Source organism: Hypanus sabinus, chromosome 3 (assembly GCF_030144855.1).
Source record: "Hypanus sabinus isolate sHypSab1 chromosome 3, sHypSab1.hap1, whole genome shotgun sequence".
In the NCBI taxonomy this organism is placed as follows: Eukaryota; Metazoa; Chordata; class Chondrichthyes; order Myliobatiformes; family Dasyatidae; genus Hypanus; species Hypanus sabinus.
Genome location: NC_082708.1, coordinates 97,408,940 through 97,428,974, shown reverse-complemented (window position 1 = coordinate 97,428,974; position 20,035 = coordinate 97,408,940). Strand labels below are relative to the sequence as shown.

Below are 20,035 nucleotides of genomic sequence, written 5' to 3'. Positions count from 1 at the left end.
CGTGGGAAAGGAAGAAAATTGCATAAAAAATACAAATTCTAAATGTTAGAAATAATTCTGCATAAAACAGTCAAGTAAATAGGTTGTTAATCTTTATGGTTTTAGTGTTTCTTTATTAATAATGATTACCCTCTTGTTAATAACCTCACTCATTTTTTTTCTCTCAGGCAACCTTTGGAAATCGGACAAAATATTTTGTTTCTTATCGACGGGCTGAGTTTATTCAGATGAAGTTACCCAAGTATGCCTTACCAAAGGTAAGCTTTTGAAGCAGGTTGAACTTTCTATGAAATTTGTAATAATATCCATGGTATTTATCTGTTACAGTGACGTTCTTGTATGTCAATCTAAATTCCTTCCTACAACATAATTATTATTTTGACAAAACCTAAAGGACAGACAATTCATTCACCCAATTTCAATAGAGCAGTGCGTGCAGTTGTTGGTCAGATCTATCTGCAATGGAGCATATTGAGCATATTTTTGAGTCTCGGCACCCTTTAACAAATTTGTCTCCTTAGATTTCAGCAAGGTTTTCATTCTTTCATTCTCCCTGCGATTGTTTTTCAAGGCCCCACACAAAGTTCATTTGCAGCCTCATTGTTCTGAGAAATGGCATTTCTTGTTTATTACAGAACACTTGTGTTTTACTAACAGAAATTTCTCTCAAACAGTGCCATTTAAAGGGCTAACAATTAAAGTATTTACTTTAATCGCACTAAGATATCCGATAACCTCAATTCACAATTTCACGTACACTCCTTGACAGGTTGATGATGGTCAGAGTAATGGTGACTCTCAACATCCAAGCCTTGGGATCATTCATAGATGCTTCTACACAAATCTCAGTTTGCTGTTCACTGCTTCATTAGGCTGTCACTTAAGATCTAAAATCAAGAAGAGGAACCTTCTACTTTTCACTTAGCCACACTAAGAAGCAGAGTGGGCACCAACATTCACTCAAAGTGTAAGCAGACTGCGTTGACGCTTCCCTGGCAGCCTCCTGTCAGGTGTGTTGGCTTGGTCATAAGGAATGTTCATGGACCACTTGAACCAACTACTGTCTTGACCAGCCTCTTGCAAATACTAAATTCAAAGTAAATTTATTATCTATGTACAGTACGCACATGTCACCATATACCATATACCACCATATTCATTTTCTTGCAGGCATTCACAGGTGAACAAAGAAAATCTACACATAAGCAAAGACTGAGAAACAACCAATGTTCAAAAGATGAACTGTGCCAATATAACACAAAAATGATGATAATTATATAAATAGTAAACAAATAACACTGAGAACATGGGTTGTAGAGTCCTTGAAAGTGAGTCCATAGGTTGTGGAATCAGTTGAGTGTTGAGGTGTTGAAGTTATCCATGCTGGTTCAGGAGTCTGATGGTTGAGGAGTAATAACTGTTCTTGAACCTGGTGGTGTGGGACCTGAGGTTCCTCCTGTATCTCCTTCCCGATGGCAACAGCAAGAAAGAGAGCATGACGTGGATGTTGGGGATCCTTGATAATGGATGCTGCTTTCTTGTGGCAAAGTTTCTTGTAGATGTGTTCAATAGTGGGGACGGTTTTCCCTGTGATGGACTAGGCTGTATCCATTACTTTTTGGAGGCTTTTCTGTTCTTGTGTATCAGTGTTTCCATACCAGGCCATGATGCCACCAGACAGCATAGCTTCCACTGCATCTACAGATGTTTGTCAATGTCTTAGAGGGCATGATGGTTACCAGCTTCTTCAGGTCATGCTGTGGTGAAGAATTACTCACCTTTCCATTTCCATTACTGCGGTGTAGATGTCAACACATCCTGTGAATAATGTTGTTTGAATTATGGCGTGTCCATTTACGAGCTCCCAGGCCTGCAGGATTGAATAAAAATACTGAAAGTGACATTCAGTTGTGTGTTTGCCACTGGATGCCATTGTACTTCTCTGGGCACCATTGTACATTACTACATCACAGGACTACACAAAAACGTAGCCGTAAAGCTGCTGTCTCGCAGGTCCAATGATCCTGGTCCAGTCTCAACCTCCGGTGCAATCTCTGTAGAGCTCACACATTTTCTCTGACTCTGTGGGCTTCCATATGGCTGTTCCAGTTTCTGCCTCTATAGAACACAGAACATTACAGAACAGGAACAAACTCTGTGATCCAGAGTTTGTGGTGAACTAATCTAATGCCCAAAAACACTAATTGTTTCTGCCTACACAATTTCTATATCCTTCCACGTGTCTATCTGAGAGTCTCGTGATCAGCTCTGTTGTATTTGCCTCTATCACCACCCTAGGATGTGTTTAGCAGGCTAGCACCACTAGTGTGTTTTAAAAAACAAGCAAATTGCTCTGCGTATAACAATGAAGGAGCAAGCAGAGGCAGAGCAGATTCAAAGGATGAACCGTGCTGGGGTATCACAAAACTGAAGCGTAACGTGTTCAATACATTTAGCCAACATAATCATTGGCATGAAAGTTGTGTATAATGTTGTGAGAGACTTCAAGGTGGCGGTAACAAATGGTACAGATGGTATTAGCAGAGATGTGCACTAGATGAAGGTGGTGGAGGCTAAGTTACCCAGGGTGCAGAACTAACCTTTTAAAACAAAATACTGTAGATGCTGGAAATCAGCGACAGTGATAAATTTTCCTGTAAACTATCTTTCAATTTCCACAGCCTTGCTGTTTCCGGTGTTTGCTGGTTTGTTTTTTCAATGAATTAATTGACCTTTTTTAAGAAATTGGATTGTCAGCAGGAGGACTGATATCTAGAGGCAGGTTCAGCCTCAGTTCCCTTCAGCTGACAATGATGAGCAATTCAAAGGAGAGAAAAAGCAATAATGAAAATCTGACAGAAAAAGATTTTAAAAAAAGTGAAATTGGAGAGCTAGTACCATTCTGTTCTGGTGAAAAACTTCTATTGAAGTTGTCTGCCATGCGTTGGTGTGGCTGTCAGACAAAATGCTGTCGCCCTTCACTGGCATTTACAGCGTTACATACTTCAAGTTTGAGGTTTGACAGTAGTAAAATGCTTTAAATTACACTTCTTCATGGCATCAGTGGAATTTGAAATAATCACTGACAATGACTGCTTGCTTGCTTCTGAAACAAGTCAATGTGCACATGGTCTGATGAGTGCTTCACTCTATAGATTTTATAACCTTTGCTACAATAGATTTTATAACCTTTGCTACAAAAATGTGCTTGACATAAGCACACAAAAAGCGAGTTCAGTCAGATGTGTGTTCATGCTAAGTGTAAGTACTGAGTGAGACATTAAAGCACAAAACATGGTATGTGATGTATATTTTCTCAGCTTGGTATAATTTGGACTGGTACAATTGAAAGTGAAACAATGGAGTTACTCAGCAGACAATTTTTGTTGATTGTCAATAATGATTGAGTTGTTAAGCTGTTTTGTAATGGCTTTGTGAAGTCTTCTTTCGATGAACGCAAGGATAAACTAAATAAAGACTGGATTAGACTCAGCTATCCAATGAACACAACTGATTACTGTGTTACTACCTGCACTTATGGAAAATGATGATAGAAGATAAGGTATATTACCTGCAGAATAGAAAAACATCCCAATTGACCAAATTGACATCTTGTCTTCTAATGAAATGATAATATATGGATAGGAAAGTAAAATTAGTAAGTATGAAATGTATGATGTCCTAAATGTGGTTGTTGTCCTCTCTGAGTTAAGAGATACAGGGACTTGGAAGTGAAATATCCCTGTGGAGGTACATTTATAGAATAGTGCAAGGCTGGCCACAAACAGTTTTACTCAAAAGCTTCTCACTGCAAAATTCTGTAGCCCAAAAGTGTAAGGAATTTGAAGCAGGTGGTGGAAAGAGAGATAACCTAAAGTGAAAATGTGAATCTCAAGGCTGGTAGCGATCTTTCATCTGAGAGCCATTATGAAATGCCATCTTTGGGCGCTGGAGATCCCGTGGCAGTTTGTTGGTACGTGTCTCAGAGTCATGAGTTTGAGTCCATATGGCAGCACCAAGCAAGGAGTCTGAAGTGGGTGAGGCAGTGGGAGCACTGGGTAAGGTATTGATTATGGCCATCAAATCATGAAGCCCTAAGATATAGCAGCAGATTAAGGCCATTCAGAACATTGTCTGCTCTGCCATAACATCATCTCAACTCCATTCTTCTGTCTGCTTCTTGTAACCTTTGATGCCCTTACTAATCAAGAACCAATCAAAATCCACTTTAAATATATCTAATGATTTGGCCTTACAGCTGTCTGCAGCAATGAATTCCACAGATTCGCTACCCTCTGGGTAAGTAAATTCATCCTCATCTCTGTTCTAAAGGGCATCCTTCTGTTTGGAGTCTGTGCCTTCTGGGCCTGGACTCCACCAGTATAGGAAATATCCTATCCATGTCCACTCTGTCGACTGTAGGCCTCTCAGTATTTGATAGGTTTCAATGAGACCCGCCCCCCCCCCATTCTTTTAAACTCCAGTTGTTACAGGCCAGAACCATAAACACTCCTTATACATTAACCCTTTCATTCCTGGGGATCTTTCTCATGAAACTCCTTTGGAGTCTCGAACGTCAGCACATCCCTTCTTACACAAGGGGCCCGAAATTGCATGCAATACTCCAAGTGTAATCTCACCAAAGTCTCAGCATTACATTCTTGCTTTTATATTCTAGTCCTCTCAAACTGAATGCTAAATGTCACATTTGCCTTCCTTATCAGCAATTCAACCTGCAAGTTAACCTTCCGGGAATCCCACATGAGGATTCTCAAGTGCCTTTGCATCTCTGATTTCTGAATTTGCTTCCCTTTCAGAAAATAGTCTACACCTTTATTCCTTCTCCTGAAGTGCATGACTATGCACTTCTGCACACTGTATTATATCTGCCACTTCTTTGTCCATTCTCCTTTTTATTGCCTTTTTAGAACTTTCCCAACCTTCTAACTTCCCACTAATTTTTGCTATATTGTATGCCGTCTCTTGCTGTCTTTGAATTCCACTGTCAACGGTAGTTAGCTCATCCTGTCTTTAGAATACTTCTTCTTTGGGCTGTATCTGTTCTGCAGTTTTCACATTTCCCCAGGAACAGCAGCCATTGCTGTTGTACCATCATCCCAGTCAGTGTTTCCTTCCAATCAACTTTGGCTTGCTCCTCCATCAGAATCGGATTTAATATCACCTGTATATGTCATGAAATCAGATGGCAGAGGGGAAGAAACTATTCTTGATTCATTGAGTATGTGCCTTCCTGCTTCTGTACCTCTTTCCTGACAGTAGCAATGAGAACAAGGCACTGTAATTCTGATGCATCTGATTTAGCTTCCCCCTCTCAGACTGTGAGGTAAACGCTGTCATATTGTGATCATTGCCTCCTCAGAGCTCTTTTGCCTCAGACTCCTTAATCAAATCTGGTTCACTACACAACAGACAATCCAGAATCTAGTGGGCTAGACCACAAGCTGCTCTAAAATAAATCTCATCTTCATTCTACAGATTCCTTCTCATGGCATGCAGCACCAAAATGATCTTCCCAACCTACCTGCATATTGAAATCTTCATGACTATTATAATATTGTTCTTTGTATATGTCTTTAATACCTCCCATTGTAGTTGTACCCCACATTCTGTCAACTCCCGTCAGGGTCTTTTTACCCTTGCAGTTTCCTAACACTGGAGTTCTTGTTGTGCAGTTGTAGTTCTTTGCTTTTGCTGCCCTTTGCTTTATCTATTTATCACTTCTCAGCTTCTTCCTTCAACCCCCACCTGGCTTTCCGATCACTTCCCTCCCCCTTGCTTTCAAGTTCTGATGAAGGGATCTGTTGATGCTGCCTGACCTACTGAGTCCTCCAGCATTTTGTATGTGTCGCAGTCTTCCTGAAGTTCCTTTGCAGCTTCTTAACAACTGTGGCTCATGGTCAAAGTATTGAGATTGGAACTAATGGGATGTAGCGGGTAAAGGGAGTCCGTAAGAAGATTGCTCGGATAGGTCGAGTGATGATTCAGGGCTCACATTTAACCAAGTGCTGCTTTTGCATGAGTAGATTCTGCCTTTCCTGATCTATGCCTACATTATGCCAAATTATGGAGGAGCGTAACGAAAATTCACAGAGTGCTGAAATTAAGTAATTATCTCATTTTTCTTTCTAATTTCTTTTTATTGGAACAAAACCACAATGTAGCCAAATGAAAAAATGTTGCAATTCAATTTTCGAAGATTGAAAGTACATTTATTATCAAAGTATGATCCTGAGATTCAACTTCCCACAGACAGCCACAAACCAAAGAAAACCATGGAACCCGTTCAAAGAAAAATATCAACCCCCTCCCCTCCACGTGCAAAAAAAGGAGTGATAAAAACACAGAATATAAAACATCAATCCACAAAGTCATCAAAAGAGTCCAGTTCAATCTAGCACTGTGTCATTTGGCATCCCCGATCAAAATCTCCCAAAGCAGCAACAAAAAAGGAGTGACCTGAATCCAGAAACACGTGTAAATTTTTATATCAAAATACTGTATTCCAAAGTTGCTCTATGGTTACATTTGGATTGCTAATATACTATAATAAATCAATGACAAAATTTAATCACAGAAAACTGTTGAGAATCAAGTAAATGAACGTTTAGGAAAGCATCCATTTTAATACTAAATAATCATTTACCCATCTGAAAGTCGCCTTTCAACTCTCACGGAGGGAATTGCTAAAACAATTTAAGCTTTTAAGGATTTGATGTACAAATCAAAAATTCACATTAAGAAAACTTCAAAGTGCACTCGTCAAATGAAGCATACTAATTTTTTAGTTTTCTGAGAACAGAACATTCCTAGTGGAGCTTCAAATCCATAAATAAATAACCTTTCCAATCATTTACTTAATGTTTTTGAATAATTACGCATTTAAAAGACGAGCATTGTTGTGGTACTCTTCAGAATTCCTTTCATTTTAAATTGCCCAGTAAATAGATTAAATCACAGATTAATGTGATCAATATTTGCTGGATGTTTAAATTTTAATCGGACAAGTTTAGCTGCCACATGCATCCATTCTAATCATTAAGTCCTGGGGCCAGACAGGAAATACCTCAAGTTATTACAGCAAGCGAGGGATGAGATTGCTGTGCATTTGCTGATAATCTTCGTGTCTTCACTGGCCGTAGGAGTAATACCAGAAGACTGGAGAATGGCAAGTGTTATTTTTTTGATCAAGAAAGGTAATGGAGATAATTTAGGGAATTATAGACTAGTAACCTTATATCAGTAAGCTATCAGAGAAGGTTCTTGGAGACAGGATTTACAAGCTTTTGGAGAAACAGTCTGATTAAGGATAGTCATGTTGGCTTTGTGAGGGGAAGGTCATCTCACAAGCCTAACTGACTACTTTGAGGAAGTGCCAAAACAGATTGAAGAATCTAGAGCTCTGGATGTCATATATGGGTTTTTAGTAAAGCATTCAAGAAGTTTCCCCATGGTAACCTCAGTCAGAAAGTCGCATGGTATTGAGGGGAAACTAGCATAGATTCAGAATTGACTTGCCACAAAAGGCAGAGAGGGTGGCAGTAGATGGAATATACGTCCTCCTGGAGGTCCATGACTAGTGGTGTTTCTTAGATGGAGAAGTGGAAGGGTGGATTTGTAAGTTTGTAGATGACATGAAGGTGCTGTTGATAATGAAGAAGGTTGTCATAGATTACAGATCTGGGCTGAGAAGTGCACATGAAGTTAGAAGTCCAGAGAAGTGTGAAGTGAAACACTTCAGAAACTCGAACTTGAAGGCAGGGTACAGATTAATAGTTAGATACTTAGTACTGTGGAGAGACAGTGGGATCTTGGGGTCCACGTCCATTGATCCCTCAAAGCTGACCTGCAAGTTAAGAATACTTATGATGTGTTGGCCATCATCAGCCAGGAGATTGAGTTTAAGAACTGCAAGATAACGTTGTAGTTCCATAAGTTCTGGTCAGAGCACCCTTGGAGCATTGTGTTCAGTTCTGGTTGTTCTCTTATCGAGAGGATGTGGAAGCTTTAGAGAGGGTGCAGAGGAGATTTACCAGGATGCGTCCTAGATCAGAGTGCATGTTTTATGTGGAATGGTTGAGCAAGCGATGGCTTTTCTCTTTGGAGCAAAGGGGGATGTCAGGTGACATGATAGAGGTTTATAAGATGATAAGAGGCACAGATTGAGTGGACAACCGTTTTCGTGATCTTTTTTTTGAAGGTAGTTTGATGTCTTTCGACCAACTTTCCAACAAATTTAAGTTACCTAAATCTAATTTTTTTAGATATTTACAAATCAGAATTTTTTTACATAAAGTTCTACCATCCTTCCCCAATTCAACTTTGATAGATTTTTCAATATGATTTTTACCTTGAATCCTTGTCAGAAGGGATTAGTGGCTCTTATTTATAATATGATTATGAAGATACAACCAGAAATATCAGGTAGAATTAAACAAGAATGGGAAAAAGAACTTCAATATAATATATCAACAGGAAATTGGGAAAAAATTTTACAAATGGTTAATTCTTCTTCTATATGTGCTAAACATGCTTTAATACAATTTAAGGTGGTACATAGAGCCCATATGTCTAAAGATAAGCTTGCTCGATTCTATTCTCATATTAACCCTCAATGTGACAGATGTCATTTAGATGTGGCCTCATTGACCCACACGTTTTGGTCATGTCCCACTTTACATAACCTTTGGAAGGAATATTTGCTATCATTTCCTCAATTTGGAACATTGATTTACAACCTCATTTTATTACTGCAATTTTTGGTATACCAGATGAGGATGGTAATCGGTTTTCCCCTTCAATTAGACGAATGATCGCTTTTGTAACATTAATGGCCAGAAGGTCTATATTACAAAATTGGAAAGAAGTAAATCCTCCTACTACGTTTCAGTGGTTCTCTCAAACTATTTCTTATTTGAGCTTAGAAAAAATTAGAAGCACTATTTTTGACTCACCAATTAAATTTGAAGAAACTTGGGGACCGTTCATTCGACACTTTCATATGAATTAATTTGGCCTCTTCCAGACCTTTTCTCTTTTTATTCTTGTTCTGGTATGGAGTTCCAGAGTTCTTGACACTATCATATACATATAAACTGTTATTACTGCCCATGTTAGTTTAGTTTAGGTTTAATTTTTTTTCAATATATTTTTTTCTTGTATTTTTTTTCAAAATTTTTTTTTCTTTTGATGATTATTCTTACTCTTTTTCATGTATAGTTAATATAGGTTTGATTGATTAATGTACTTTTTTTTGCTGATATTTTAATAAGATATTGTTATTACTAATTCAACTTCAAGTCTAGTGCACTTATAATCTATTCAATATTATATGTTTTTTATATATGAAATTCAATAAAAAGATTGAAAAAGAAAGATTGAGTGGACAACCAATAAATATTTCCCAGTGTAGCAACAGCTAATACTAGAGCGCATCATTCTAAGATGGGTAGATGAAAGTATAAAGGGGCTATCAGAGTAGGTTTTTACACAGGGAGTGGTGGGTGTATGGAATGCACTGCCATGGGGTAGTAGTAGAGGCAGATACATTCAGGTCATTTAAGACACTCTTGGATAGGCACATGGATGAAAGCAAAATGGAGGACCATGTGGGAGGGAAGGGTTAGGTTATTCATGGATTTGGTGAAAATTTCAGTGCAACATGGTGGGCTGGTGGCCTTGTACTGTTCTATGCTCCTGTGTCATCATTATTCATCACCTTCCATTGGTTTCTGTCAAAGAAACAAAGAAGAAATAGAATATTTCTATTGAATATTTGAATGTTGAATCTGCCCCTCAGTAAGATATTGGCTGATTCAGTGATACACACTGCTCTACTTTCCTGCATATTCCCTGTGACCCTTAACTTCCCTAAAGACCAAAAATTCAGTACTAACTTGAATATATTCAGTGGTACTGTCTGTGGTAGATAATTCCAAAGATTCTTGCCCTTTTGAATGAATAAAATGCTCTTTGGTTGTAGCAGGATGGAAAATTCCTCTGGTTGGGGACTTCAAAATCTGTCATCAGAAGTGATTTGGTAATACTGCCACTGACCAATATGGCTAAATTTTGAAGAACAAGGCCACAAGACCACACTTACTGTGGATAAAGTCTGTTAGCAACTTACTTTATCTTCCTCCTGCACGTATTGCTTAGGGCTGGTCTGGAGATCAGACCAGCCCTAAGAGAGAGCCTTATTTGTGGTATAAATGAAGAAAACTGGGTTTCCCATGCAACCCGAAGGCCCGTCAGTAGATGAATATGTGTATTGCATTATAACCCTTGAACTCATCTACCAGAACATTGCTTATTACTCCATAGAAGTCAAATCACATGTCCAACTTTGGTTAAATGACGAACAGTGATAATCTTGACAGAGAAAAACACTATGTACTCCTATGAGAGCCTGCCTGGTAAACGCACAAACTGGCCCTATAAATCCTAATTAGTGCTCATCCAGCTGACAGGTTTGGACAAATGTCTGCCACATTCATCTGCAATTGACAATGCACAATTAAGAAATGTTGTAAAAGGAATATACACATCTTCCATAATGATGGAGATTAGTACTTGAATACTATAGACTGGACTGAAACACATAGCCATCTTTAACCAGAAGTACTCAGTGAATGGTCCTTTTTGACATCCTTGCCTATCACTTGTCTTCAACTAAACTGATGCACTCAGCTTGTCATCAAGAGTAGAGTGACTATATGCAGAACAAATTATGGCTCTAACGTATAGATACGTTATTGATTCCAAAGGAAATTACAGTGTCACAGTAGCATTACAAGTGCACAGATGCACAAATATTAGAAGAGAAGTAAGAAAGATTAAAAAATAAGTTACCTCAAACAGAGTCTTCACTTCCCCAACTAGCAGTTGACTCATTATAGAGCCTAATGGCCGAGGGTAAGAATGACTTCACATAGCGCTCTTTGGAGCAGGAGAGTTGTCTTCGTCTATTACTAAAAGTGATCCTCTGTTCAGCCAAAGTGGCATGCAGAGGGTGAGAAACATTGTTCAGAATTTCCAGGATTTTCCATAGGATCCTTTGTTCTATTACAGTCTCCAGTGTGTCCAGTTTGACTCCTATATCAGAGCCAGACTAAATCAGTCAAACTAAATCAGTTTATTGAGCCTGTTGGCATCACCCATGTTGATGTCATTGCCCCAGCACACCATTGCATAGAAGTTGTACTGGCAATAATGGACTGGTAGAACATGTGAAAGAGAGGCCTGCATACTCCAAAGTACCTCAATCTCCTCAGGAAGAAGAGGTGACTCTGGTCCTTCTTGTACACAGCCTCTTTGTTGGTGCTCCATTCAAGTCTGTCATCCAGGTGCACCCCCAGGTACCTGTAGGTCCTTACCACATCTACATCCTCACCATCAATAGTAACAGGGAGCAGTGCAGGCTTAGTCTTCCTAAAGTCCATCACCATCTCCTTTGTCTTACTGATGTTGAGCTGCAGATGATTCAGATTGCACCATTTAACAAAGTCCTCCACCAGGGCCCTGTATTCATCCTCCTGTCCTCCCTTTATACACCCAACCATTGCTGAGTCATCAGAGAGTTTCTGCAGATGATGTGACTCAGTGTTGTATCTGAAGTCCGAGGAATACAGGGTAAACAAGAAGGGAGCCAATACAGTCCCCTGTGGGGTTCCAGTGCTGCTTATGTTCATGTCTGACTCACAGCTCTGAAGCTACACAAACTGTGGTCTGCCAGTCAGGTAGTCCATTATCGTAGTCCGTCTGCATTGAACAGAGCTTTTCCCCAAGCAATGAGGGTTGTATGGTATTGAAAGCACTTGAGAAATCAAAAACATGATCCTCACAGTGCTGTTGAGCTTATCCAAATGGGAGTAGGCCCTGTTCAGCAAGTGGATGACAGTGTTGTCAACTCCAACCTGATGCTTATTGTGCTGAAGCCCAGTGTGCCAGAACTAGAAAACAGAATAGGACTAAATGTCCATGAAATATGGAATTAATCCAATTATTTTCCTATCAGCCTGGTTTCATAAGAGAAACAACAAAATATAATTTTCAGCTCCATAAGCAGTATTACTTATTCACCAATATCATGTTCATTAATGGATTCTGCTCCAGTCAGCTGTCTCTAAGCATCTTAGTCCAGCAGGGACAAAAATTAAATTCCCAAAGTAAATTGAAGCTCTCTCCTGTTGACATTAATGTCATTTATGATAGGTCATCAAAGGACAACTTAGCTGAAATCAGTGGAAATCGGTAGGAAATCCCAGCACAGGCTGGAATTCTGAACGTGGCCCAAAGGTGGGGTGTGTTTGTTGGAAGGCAGCAATCTCCGTCGTAGGACATTGTGGACAGAGCACTACTTCAGGGCAGTATGTCAGGCCAATGATCTTCAGCAACTTCATCAGTGACTAGTGGGGATGTGCAGTGATTCTTGTAAAATGATCCACTTCTCAGCTAATAAAACGGACTCTACCTGTGTGCAGTAGAGTTGGACAATGTCCAGACTTTACTGTTAAATGGCCAGCAGCCTTTGTACTCACAAATGACAGAAAATAACATGCAACTGGACAGGGGGAAATTTACATCATTGTTATATTTTATAGCAGAGAATCAGGCTGTTAGCTCCAAATGGTTATTGTCTTTCTGCTGCTTTCAATACCTCCTTGCACCCATTCTCCTTTCAACTTAGCACTTCTGAATAGAACAGGTCTAACCATCTGTCCTTTGCATTGAGCGCATCTCCCCGCACCAAATTCCCTCGCCGTTGTATTTGTGAACAGAAACCAGATATGCCATATCAGCACCTTGGATGCTAACGAAAACCAGAATTTGCAGAGTCTGTGGTACCTAGCTCATTTATTGTTGATCCAAAGTTTCTCACCTCTGCAGAGTAACTATAGTAAGTACTGTATTCCTGATGTGAGAGTACCGTGCAGTCTGCTAGACTATATAACCATTGCAGGACTCCTGCAGCTTGTTGTCGTCCAGAGAAAAGAGTTATTGATCCACAGAGAACAGTGATTGCATGTGCGTTTTTTTAAAAATTAATCTCGGAATGCTCCAGCAACAAGGATTGATACACCATATTTTGGACATTTTAAACCACCTTTGAATCAAAGAAGGCATTTACAGAAATCCACAATACCTCCCATTAATCTGATGCATTTGGAATAACATCTTGATTTGGACATCATCAACATGGTGAAAAAAACAATAAATACCAACCTGCATTATGAGAAGGGCTTTCCTGTGTGGGCAACAATGGTTGACAGATCACAAACACCTTTCAGATTAGGGATGTATTATAAACAGCACTCTTTCTACCAAACCACTCATGTAGAGATCATTAAATCAATTCTTTCTTTATCATTACCATTGATTGACAGTAAGCAGAGATTCAGATCTCCTTTCTTGTCAGTAGTACATTGAAACATACAGTGAAAAGTGCTGTTTGAATAAACAACCAAAGATGTGCGAGGGAGCCCGCAACGGTGGCCACACCAACATAGCAAGCACACAAAGTTCAGAACAGCAGAGAACATGAAAAGTTAGAACACAACAAACAACAGAACAGCAACATCAAAACTAGACCCTTTCCTCCCTCCCTCCCTCCCTCCCCCCACCCACACATACAGACAGTCCCCCCACCCAGCCGCACATACAGTGTCCCTCCCACCCACACATACAGTCTCCCTCCCACCCACACATACAGACAGTCCTCCCACCCAACTACACATACAGACAGTCCCCCCACCAACACATACAGACAGTCTTCCCCCCCACTCACACATACAGTCCCTCTCCCACCCACACATACAGACAGTCCCCCTCCCACCCACACATAGGCAGTCCCCCCACCCAACCACACATACAGACAGATCCCCAACCCAACCACACATTCAGTGTCCCTCCCACCCACACATACAGGCAGTCCTCCCCACCATCCAACCACACATACAGACAGTCCTCCCCCCAACCCAACCACACATACAGACAGTCCTCCCCCCAACCCAACCACACATACAGACAGTCCCCACCATCCAACCACACTACAGACAGTCCTCCGCCCAACCCAACCACACACACAGACAGTCCCCCTCTCACCCAACCACACATACAGACAGTCTCCCTCCCACCCACACATAGGCAGTCCCCCCCACCCATCCACACATACAGTGTCCCTCCCACCCACACATACAGACAGTCCTCCCCACCATCCAACCACACTACAGACAGTCCTCCGCCCAACCCAACCACACATACAGTCCTCCCACCCAGCCACATATACAGACAGTCTCCCTCCCACCCACACATACAGACAGTCCTCCGCCCAACCCAACCACACATACATACAGTCCCCCTCTCACCCACACATACAGACAGTCCCCCTCCCACCCACACATACAGTCCCTCTCCCACCCACACATACAGTCCCTCTCCCACCCACACATACAGACAGTCCCCCTCCCACCCACACATAGGCAGTCCCCCCCACCCATCCACACATACAGACAGTCCCCCCCACCCAACCACACATACAGTGTCCCTCCCACCCACACATACAGACAGTCCTCCCCACCATCCAACCACACTACAGACAGTCCTCCCCCCAACCCAACCACACACACAGACAGTCCCCCTCTCACCCAACCACACATACAGACAGTCCCCCCCACCCAACCACACATACAGTGTCCCTCCCACCCACACATACAGACAGTCCTCCCCACCATCCAACCACACTACAGACAGTCCCCCCCCCAACCCAACCACACATACAGTCCTCCCACCCAGCCACACATACAGACAGTCTCCCTCCCACCCACACATACAGACAGTCTCCCTCCCAACCACACATACAGACAGTCCCCCCCACCCACACATACAGACAGTCCCCCCACCCAGCCGCACATACAGTGTCCCTCCCACCCACACATACAGTCTCCCTCCCACCCACACATACAGACAGTCCTCCCACCCAACTACACATACAGACAGTCCCCCCACCAACACATACAGACAGTCTTCCCCCCCACTCACACATACAGTCCCTCTCCCACCCACACATACAGACAGTCCCCCTCCCACCCACACATAGGCAGTCCCCCCACCCAACCACACATACAGACAGATCCCCAACCCAACCACACATTCAGTGTCCCTCCCACCCACACATACAGACAGTCCTCCCCACCATCCAACCACACATACAGACAGTCCTCCCCCCAACCCAACCACACATACAGACAGTCCCCACCATCCAACCACACTACAGACAGTCCTCCGCCCAACCCAACCACACACACAGACAGTCCCCCTCTCACCCAACCACACATACAGACAGTCTCCCTCCCACCCACACATAGGCAGTCCCCCCCACCCATCCACACGTACAGTGTCCCTCCCACCCACACATACAGACAGTCCTCCCCACCATCCAACCACACTACAGACAGTCCTCCGCCCAACCCAACCACACATACAGTCCTCCCACCCAGCCACACATACAGACAGTCTCCCTCCCACCCACACATACAGACAGTCCTCCGCCCAACCCAACCACACACACAGACAGTCCCCCTCTCACCCAACCACACATACATACAGTCCCTCTCCCACCCACACATACAGACAGTCCCCCTCCCACCCACACATACAGACAGTCCTCCGCCCAACCCAACCACACACACAGACAGTCCCCCTCTCACCCAACCACACATACATACAGTCCCTCTCCCACCCACACATACAGACAGTCCCCCTCCCACCCACACATAGGCAGTCCCCCCCACCCATCCACACATACAGACAGTCCCCCCCACCCAACCACACATACAGACAGTCCCCCCCACCCAACCACACATACAGTGTCCCTCCCACCCACACATACAGACAGTCCTCCCCACCATCCAACCACACTACAGACAGTCCTCCCCCCAACCCAACCACACACACAGACAGTCCCCCTCTCACCCAACCACACATACAGACAGTCCCCCCCACCCAACCACACATACAGTGTCCCTCCCACCCACACATACAGACAGTCCTCCCCACCATCCAACCACACTACAGACAGTCCTCCCCCCAACCCAACCACACATACAGTCCTCCCACCCAGCCACACATACAGACAGTCTCCCTCCCACCCACACATACAGACAGTCTCCCTCCCAACCACACATACAGACAGTCCCCCCCACCCACACATACAGACAGTCCTCCCCTCCCACCCACACATACAGACAGTCCTCCCCACCATCCAACCACACACACAGACAGTCCCCCTCTCACCCAACCACACATACAGACAGTCCCCCCCACCCAACCACACATACAGTGTCCCTCCCACCCACACATACAGACAGTCCTCCCCACCATCCAACCACACTACAGACAGTCCTCCCCCCAACCCAACCACACATACAGTCCTCCCACCCAGCCACACATACAGACAGTCTCCCTCCCACCCACACATACAGACAGTCTCCCTCCCAACCACACATACAGACAGTCCCCCCCACCCACACATACAGACAGTCCTCCCCTCCCACCCACACATACAGACAGTCCTCCCCACCATCCAACCACACTACAGACAGTCCTCCGCCCAACCCAACCACACATACAGTCCTCCCACCCAGCCACACATACAGACAGTCTCCCTCCCACCCACACATACAGACAGTCCTCCCCACCATCCAACCACACTACAGACAGTCCTCCGCCCAACCCAACCACACACACAGACAGTCCCCCTCTCACCCAACCACACATACATACAGTCCCTCTCCCACCCACACATACAGACAGTCCCCCTCCCACCCACACATACAGACAGTCCTCCCCACCATCCAACCACACTACAGACAGTCCTCCCCCCAACCCAACCACACACACAGACTGTCCCCCTCTCACCCAGCCACACATACAGCCAGGCCTCCCTCCCACCCACAGATACAGACAGTCTCCCTCCCACCCACACATACAGACAGTCTCCCTCCCAACCACACATACAGACAGTCCTCCCCACCCACACATACTGACAGTCTCCCTCCCAACCACACATACAGACAGTCTCCCTCCCTCCCAACCACACATACAGATAGTCTCCCTCCCACCCAACCACACATACAGACAGTCTCCCTCCCACCCAACCACACATACAGACAGTCCTCCCCACCCACACATACAGACAGTCTCCCTCCCAACCACACATACAGACAGTCTCCCTCCCACCCAACCACACATACAGACAGTCCCCCCCACCTACACATACAGACAGTCTCCCTCCCACCCACACATACAGTCTCCCACCCAACCACACATACAGACAGTCTCCCTCCCAACCACACATACAGACAGTCTCCCTCCCACCCAACCACACATACAGACAGTCCCCCCCACCTACACATACAGACAGTCTCCCTCCCACCCACACATACAGTCTCCCACCCAACCACACATACAGACAGTCTCCCTCCCACCCAACCACACATACAGACAGTCCCCCTCCTACCTACACATACAGACAGTCCCCCTCCCACCCACACATACAGTCCCTCTCCCACCTACACATACAGACAGTCCTCCCACCCAACCACACATACAGTCCTCCCACCCACACATACAGACAGTCTCCCTCCCAACCACACATACAGACAGTCCCCCTCCCACCCACACATACAGACAGTCTCCCTCCCACCCACACATACAGACAGTCTCCCTCCCTCCCACACATACAGACAGTCTCCCTCCCACCCACACATACAGACAGTCTCCCTCCCTCCCACACATACAGACAGTCTCCCTCCCACCCACACATACAGACAGTCTCCCTCCCACCCACACATACAGACAGTCTCCCTCCCACCCACACATACAGACAGTCCTCCAACTCCAGGACACGTTGCCAGTCTCCAAGCTCAAGCTCAAGCCATTGGGCATCAACTTCCAGACTTCTGATCGACCTATTAAAACCTTTCACCACATTTTTCCTACAGTGGAGAAAATAGAATCATTTACATGCAATGATCACAAAAATTAGAAATATTTGCTGTTCCTTCTAGCTGGCTTTGTTTATTTCTGTGCAATTCACAATGTGTAATGTCTCCTCCCTCTGCATACCAACCTCTCAGCAATCACCTTCAGTGATGAGACCGCCAAAGGTAGTTTTCACTTTTGACACGGGCAGATATTACCGGTTACAGATGTGGTTGTCCTGTCAGATGGAAGAAATACTGTGGCAAGTATTGATTATTGCCAGACCATTGGTACAAATAGAGATTGTTGTCTATTGCAATATTTTTTGTATATTGTAATTTCATAGCATTCATATTCTTAATAATTTGGAACATTTATCTCTGAGTGCTGTTTTATGGCTTTCTGTAAACTGAAATACGTCATAACCGTTATTGGCAGCTACTAAAACATAGCAATAAGTGTCAGAATGCATTGTTATCAACAATATAAATCAGTCAAAGTGATTATGTTGGGACAAGACCAAAAGGAAGGAGTTGGGTTAATTTTTGGTGATTGCTTTTGTATTAAATTCATTATCAGAAAAGCCACCAAGGTTAAAAAGCAATATGACTCAAAATCTATGTTGTGACAGCAGTGTCATCATACTTTGAAATTTTATTTTGTTTTGAATCTTTCAGATTTCTCTGCCAGTAATCCTTAATATGTCTAAAATAATTCAATCTGGTAATAACCTTTTGTGTTTTACAGTAGTAAACACTGGCTAGACCAGTCAAAGTGGAACTTCAAACTTGCTTGTTTGGAGAACATATTTCTAGTTATGAAAACAAATTTTTATTACTGTGCCATTTAAGAAACTTCTGGAACCAAGCATTAAAAATAAAAATTATTATATGAAATTCTTTAATTAAGATCATGCTGTATTTGAGGTTGCAATATTACTTGTGATAGGTTCTTTTTCAGCCTATTGAAGTAGAAATATTAGCTTTATTTGTCACATGTACAATGACACATACAGTGAAGTGCATCATTTGCAACCAATGAAATCAGCAAGGACTTAGCTCGGCAGCCACTCTATCAGCGGCAACATAGCATGCGCACAACTCGCTAACCCTGACCTATACATCTTTTGGAATGTGAGAGTAAACTAGAGTACCGAGAGGAAAGCCAAGCAGTAACAGGGAGAATGTACGAACTCCTTAGAAACAGTGGTGAGATTTGAACCTTGTGCTTACAGCTGACTGCTGCAAAGCATTACATTACATTGCCATGCCATTCCAAGGGTTGAGGAGGGGGTGGTGTTGAGAGGACAATAATTGGGTGAATGTTTTCCTCCGTTGATTGTGATGCAGTTGACAGTAGTCATGTACAATGTGTGTTTAAAGTCCCACCAGATGGTCAGATTCTCCTTACACTAAAGGATATACTTTAGTGTTCCAACAAAAGCTTGAAGCACAACCTTTTGGCCCAGCCAACAGATGCTATTTGGAGTAACTTTACATAAGTAGTTCCTGAGGAAACACTAGACAAGAAGAAATCATCTCAAGCGATGAAACTCTCTGGTAAAAATATTGGTCTTAATTAAATTATTATAATCAATAGTTTTATATTTGAGGAGGAGATGAGTTATATTTCATTATGATGTTTTTCTGATAGGTTGGACAAAATTATCTTTTTTGTTCCTAGGACGTGCAGATCATCAGTACAGATGAAAATCAGGTGTTTGTGGCTGTCAAGGAATGGCATCAAACAGACACATATAATCTCTACTTGTCAGACCCGAAGGGGGTGTACTTCACTCTCGCTCTAGAGGACGTCAGAAGTACCAAACAACCAGAAGAAAATGTTATAATCGATATTCATGAGGTAAATACTGCTTTAGTACTGCTAAGTACACAGGGATTTAATATAACTGATTGGAAATTCGAGAGTTTGTTTCATTGCCTTACAATGTTATAAGCAGATCATCAAAATCAGTCATATCTGGTGCTCACACAAAAGAGAAAGGAACCATTCCTTGAGTCAGCTGTGTACATTT

The 20,035-nt window shown here is 43.0% G+C and overlaps 1 protein-coding gene across 4 annotated transcripts in view; it reads left to right on the top strand.

Moving 5' to 3' along the window:
- sorcs2 (sortilin-related VPS10 domain containing receptor 2) overlaps positions 1–20,035 on the top strand; it is a 727,841-nt gene that overhangs the window by 553,384 nt on the left and 154,422 nt on the right. For all 4 annotated transcript variants that reach the window (XM_059964841.1, XM_059964844.1, XM_059964843.1 and 1 more), the window contains 2 exons: positions 168–257; positions 19,684–19,863. In XM_059964841.1, coding sequence (XP_059820824.1) covers positions 168–257; positions 19,684–19,863 — 270 coding nt within the window. The remainder of the gene's footprint in view (positions 1–167; positions 258–19,683; positions 19,864–20,035) is intronic.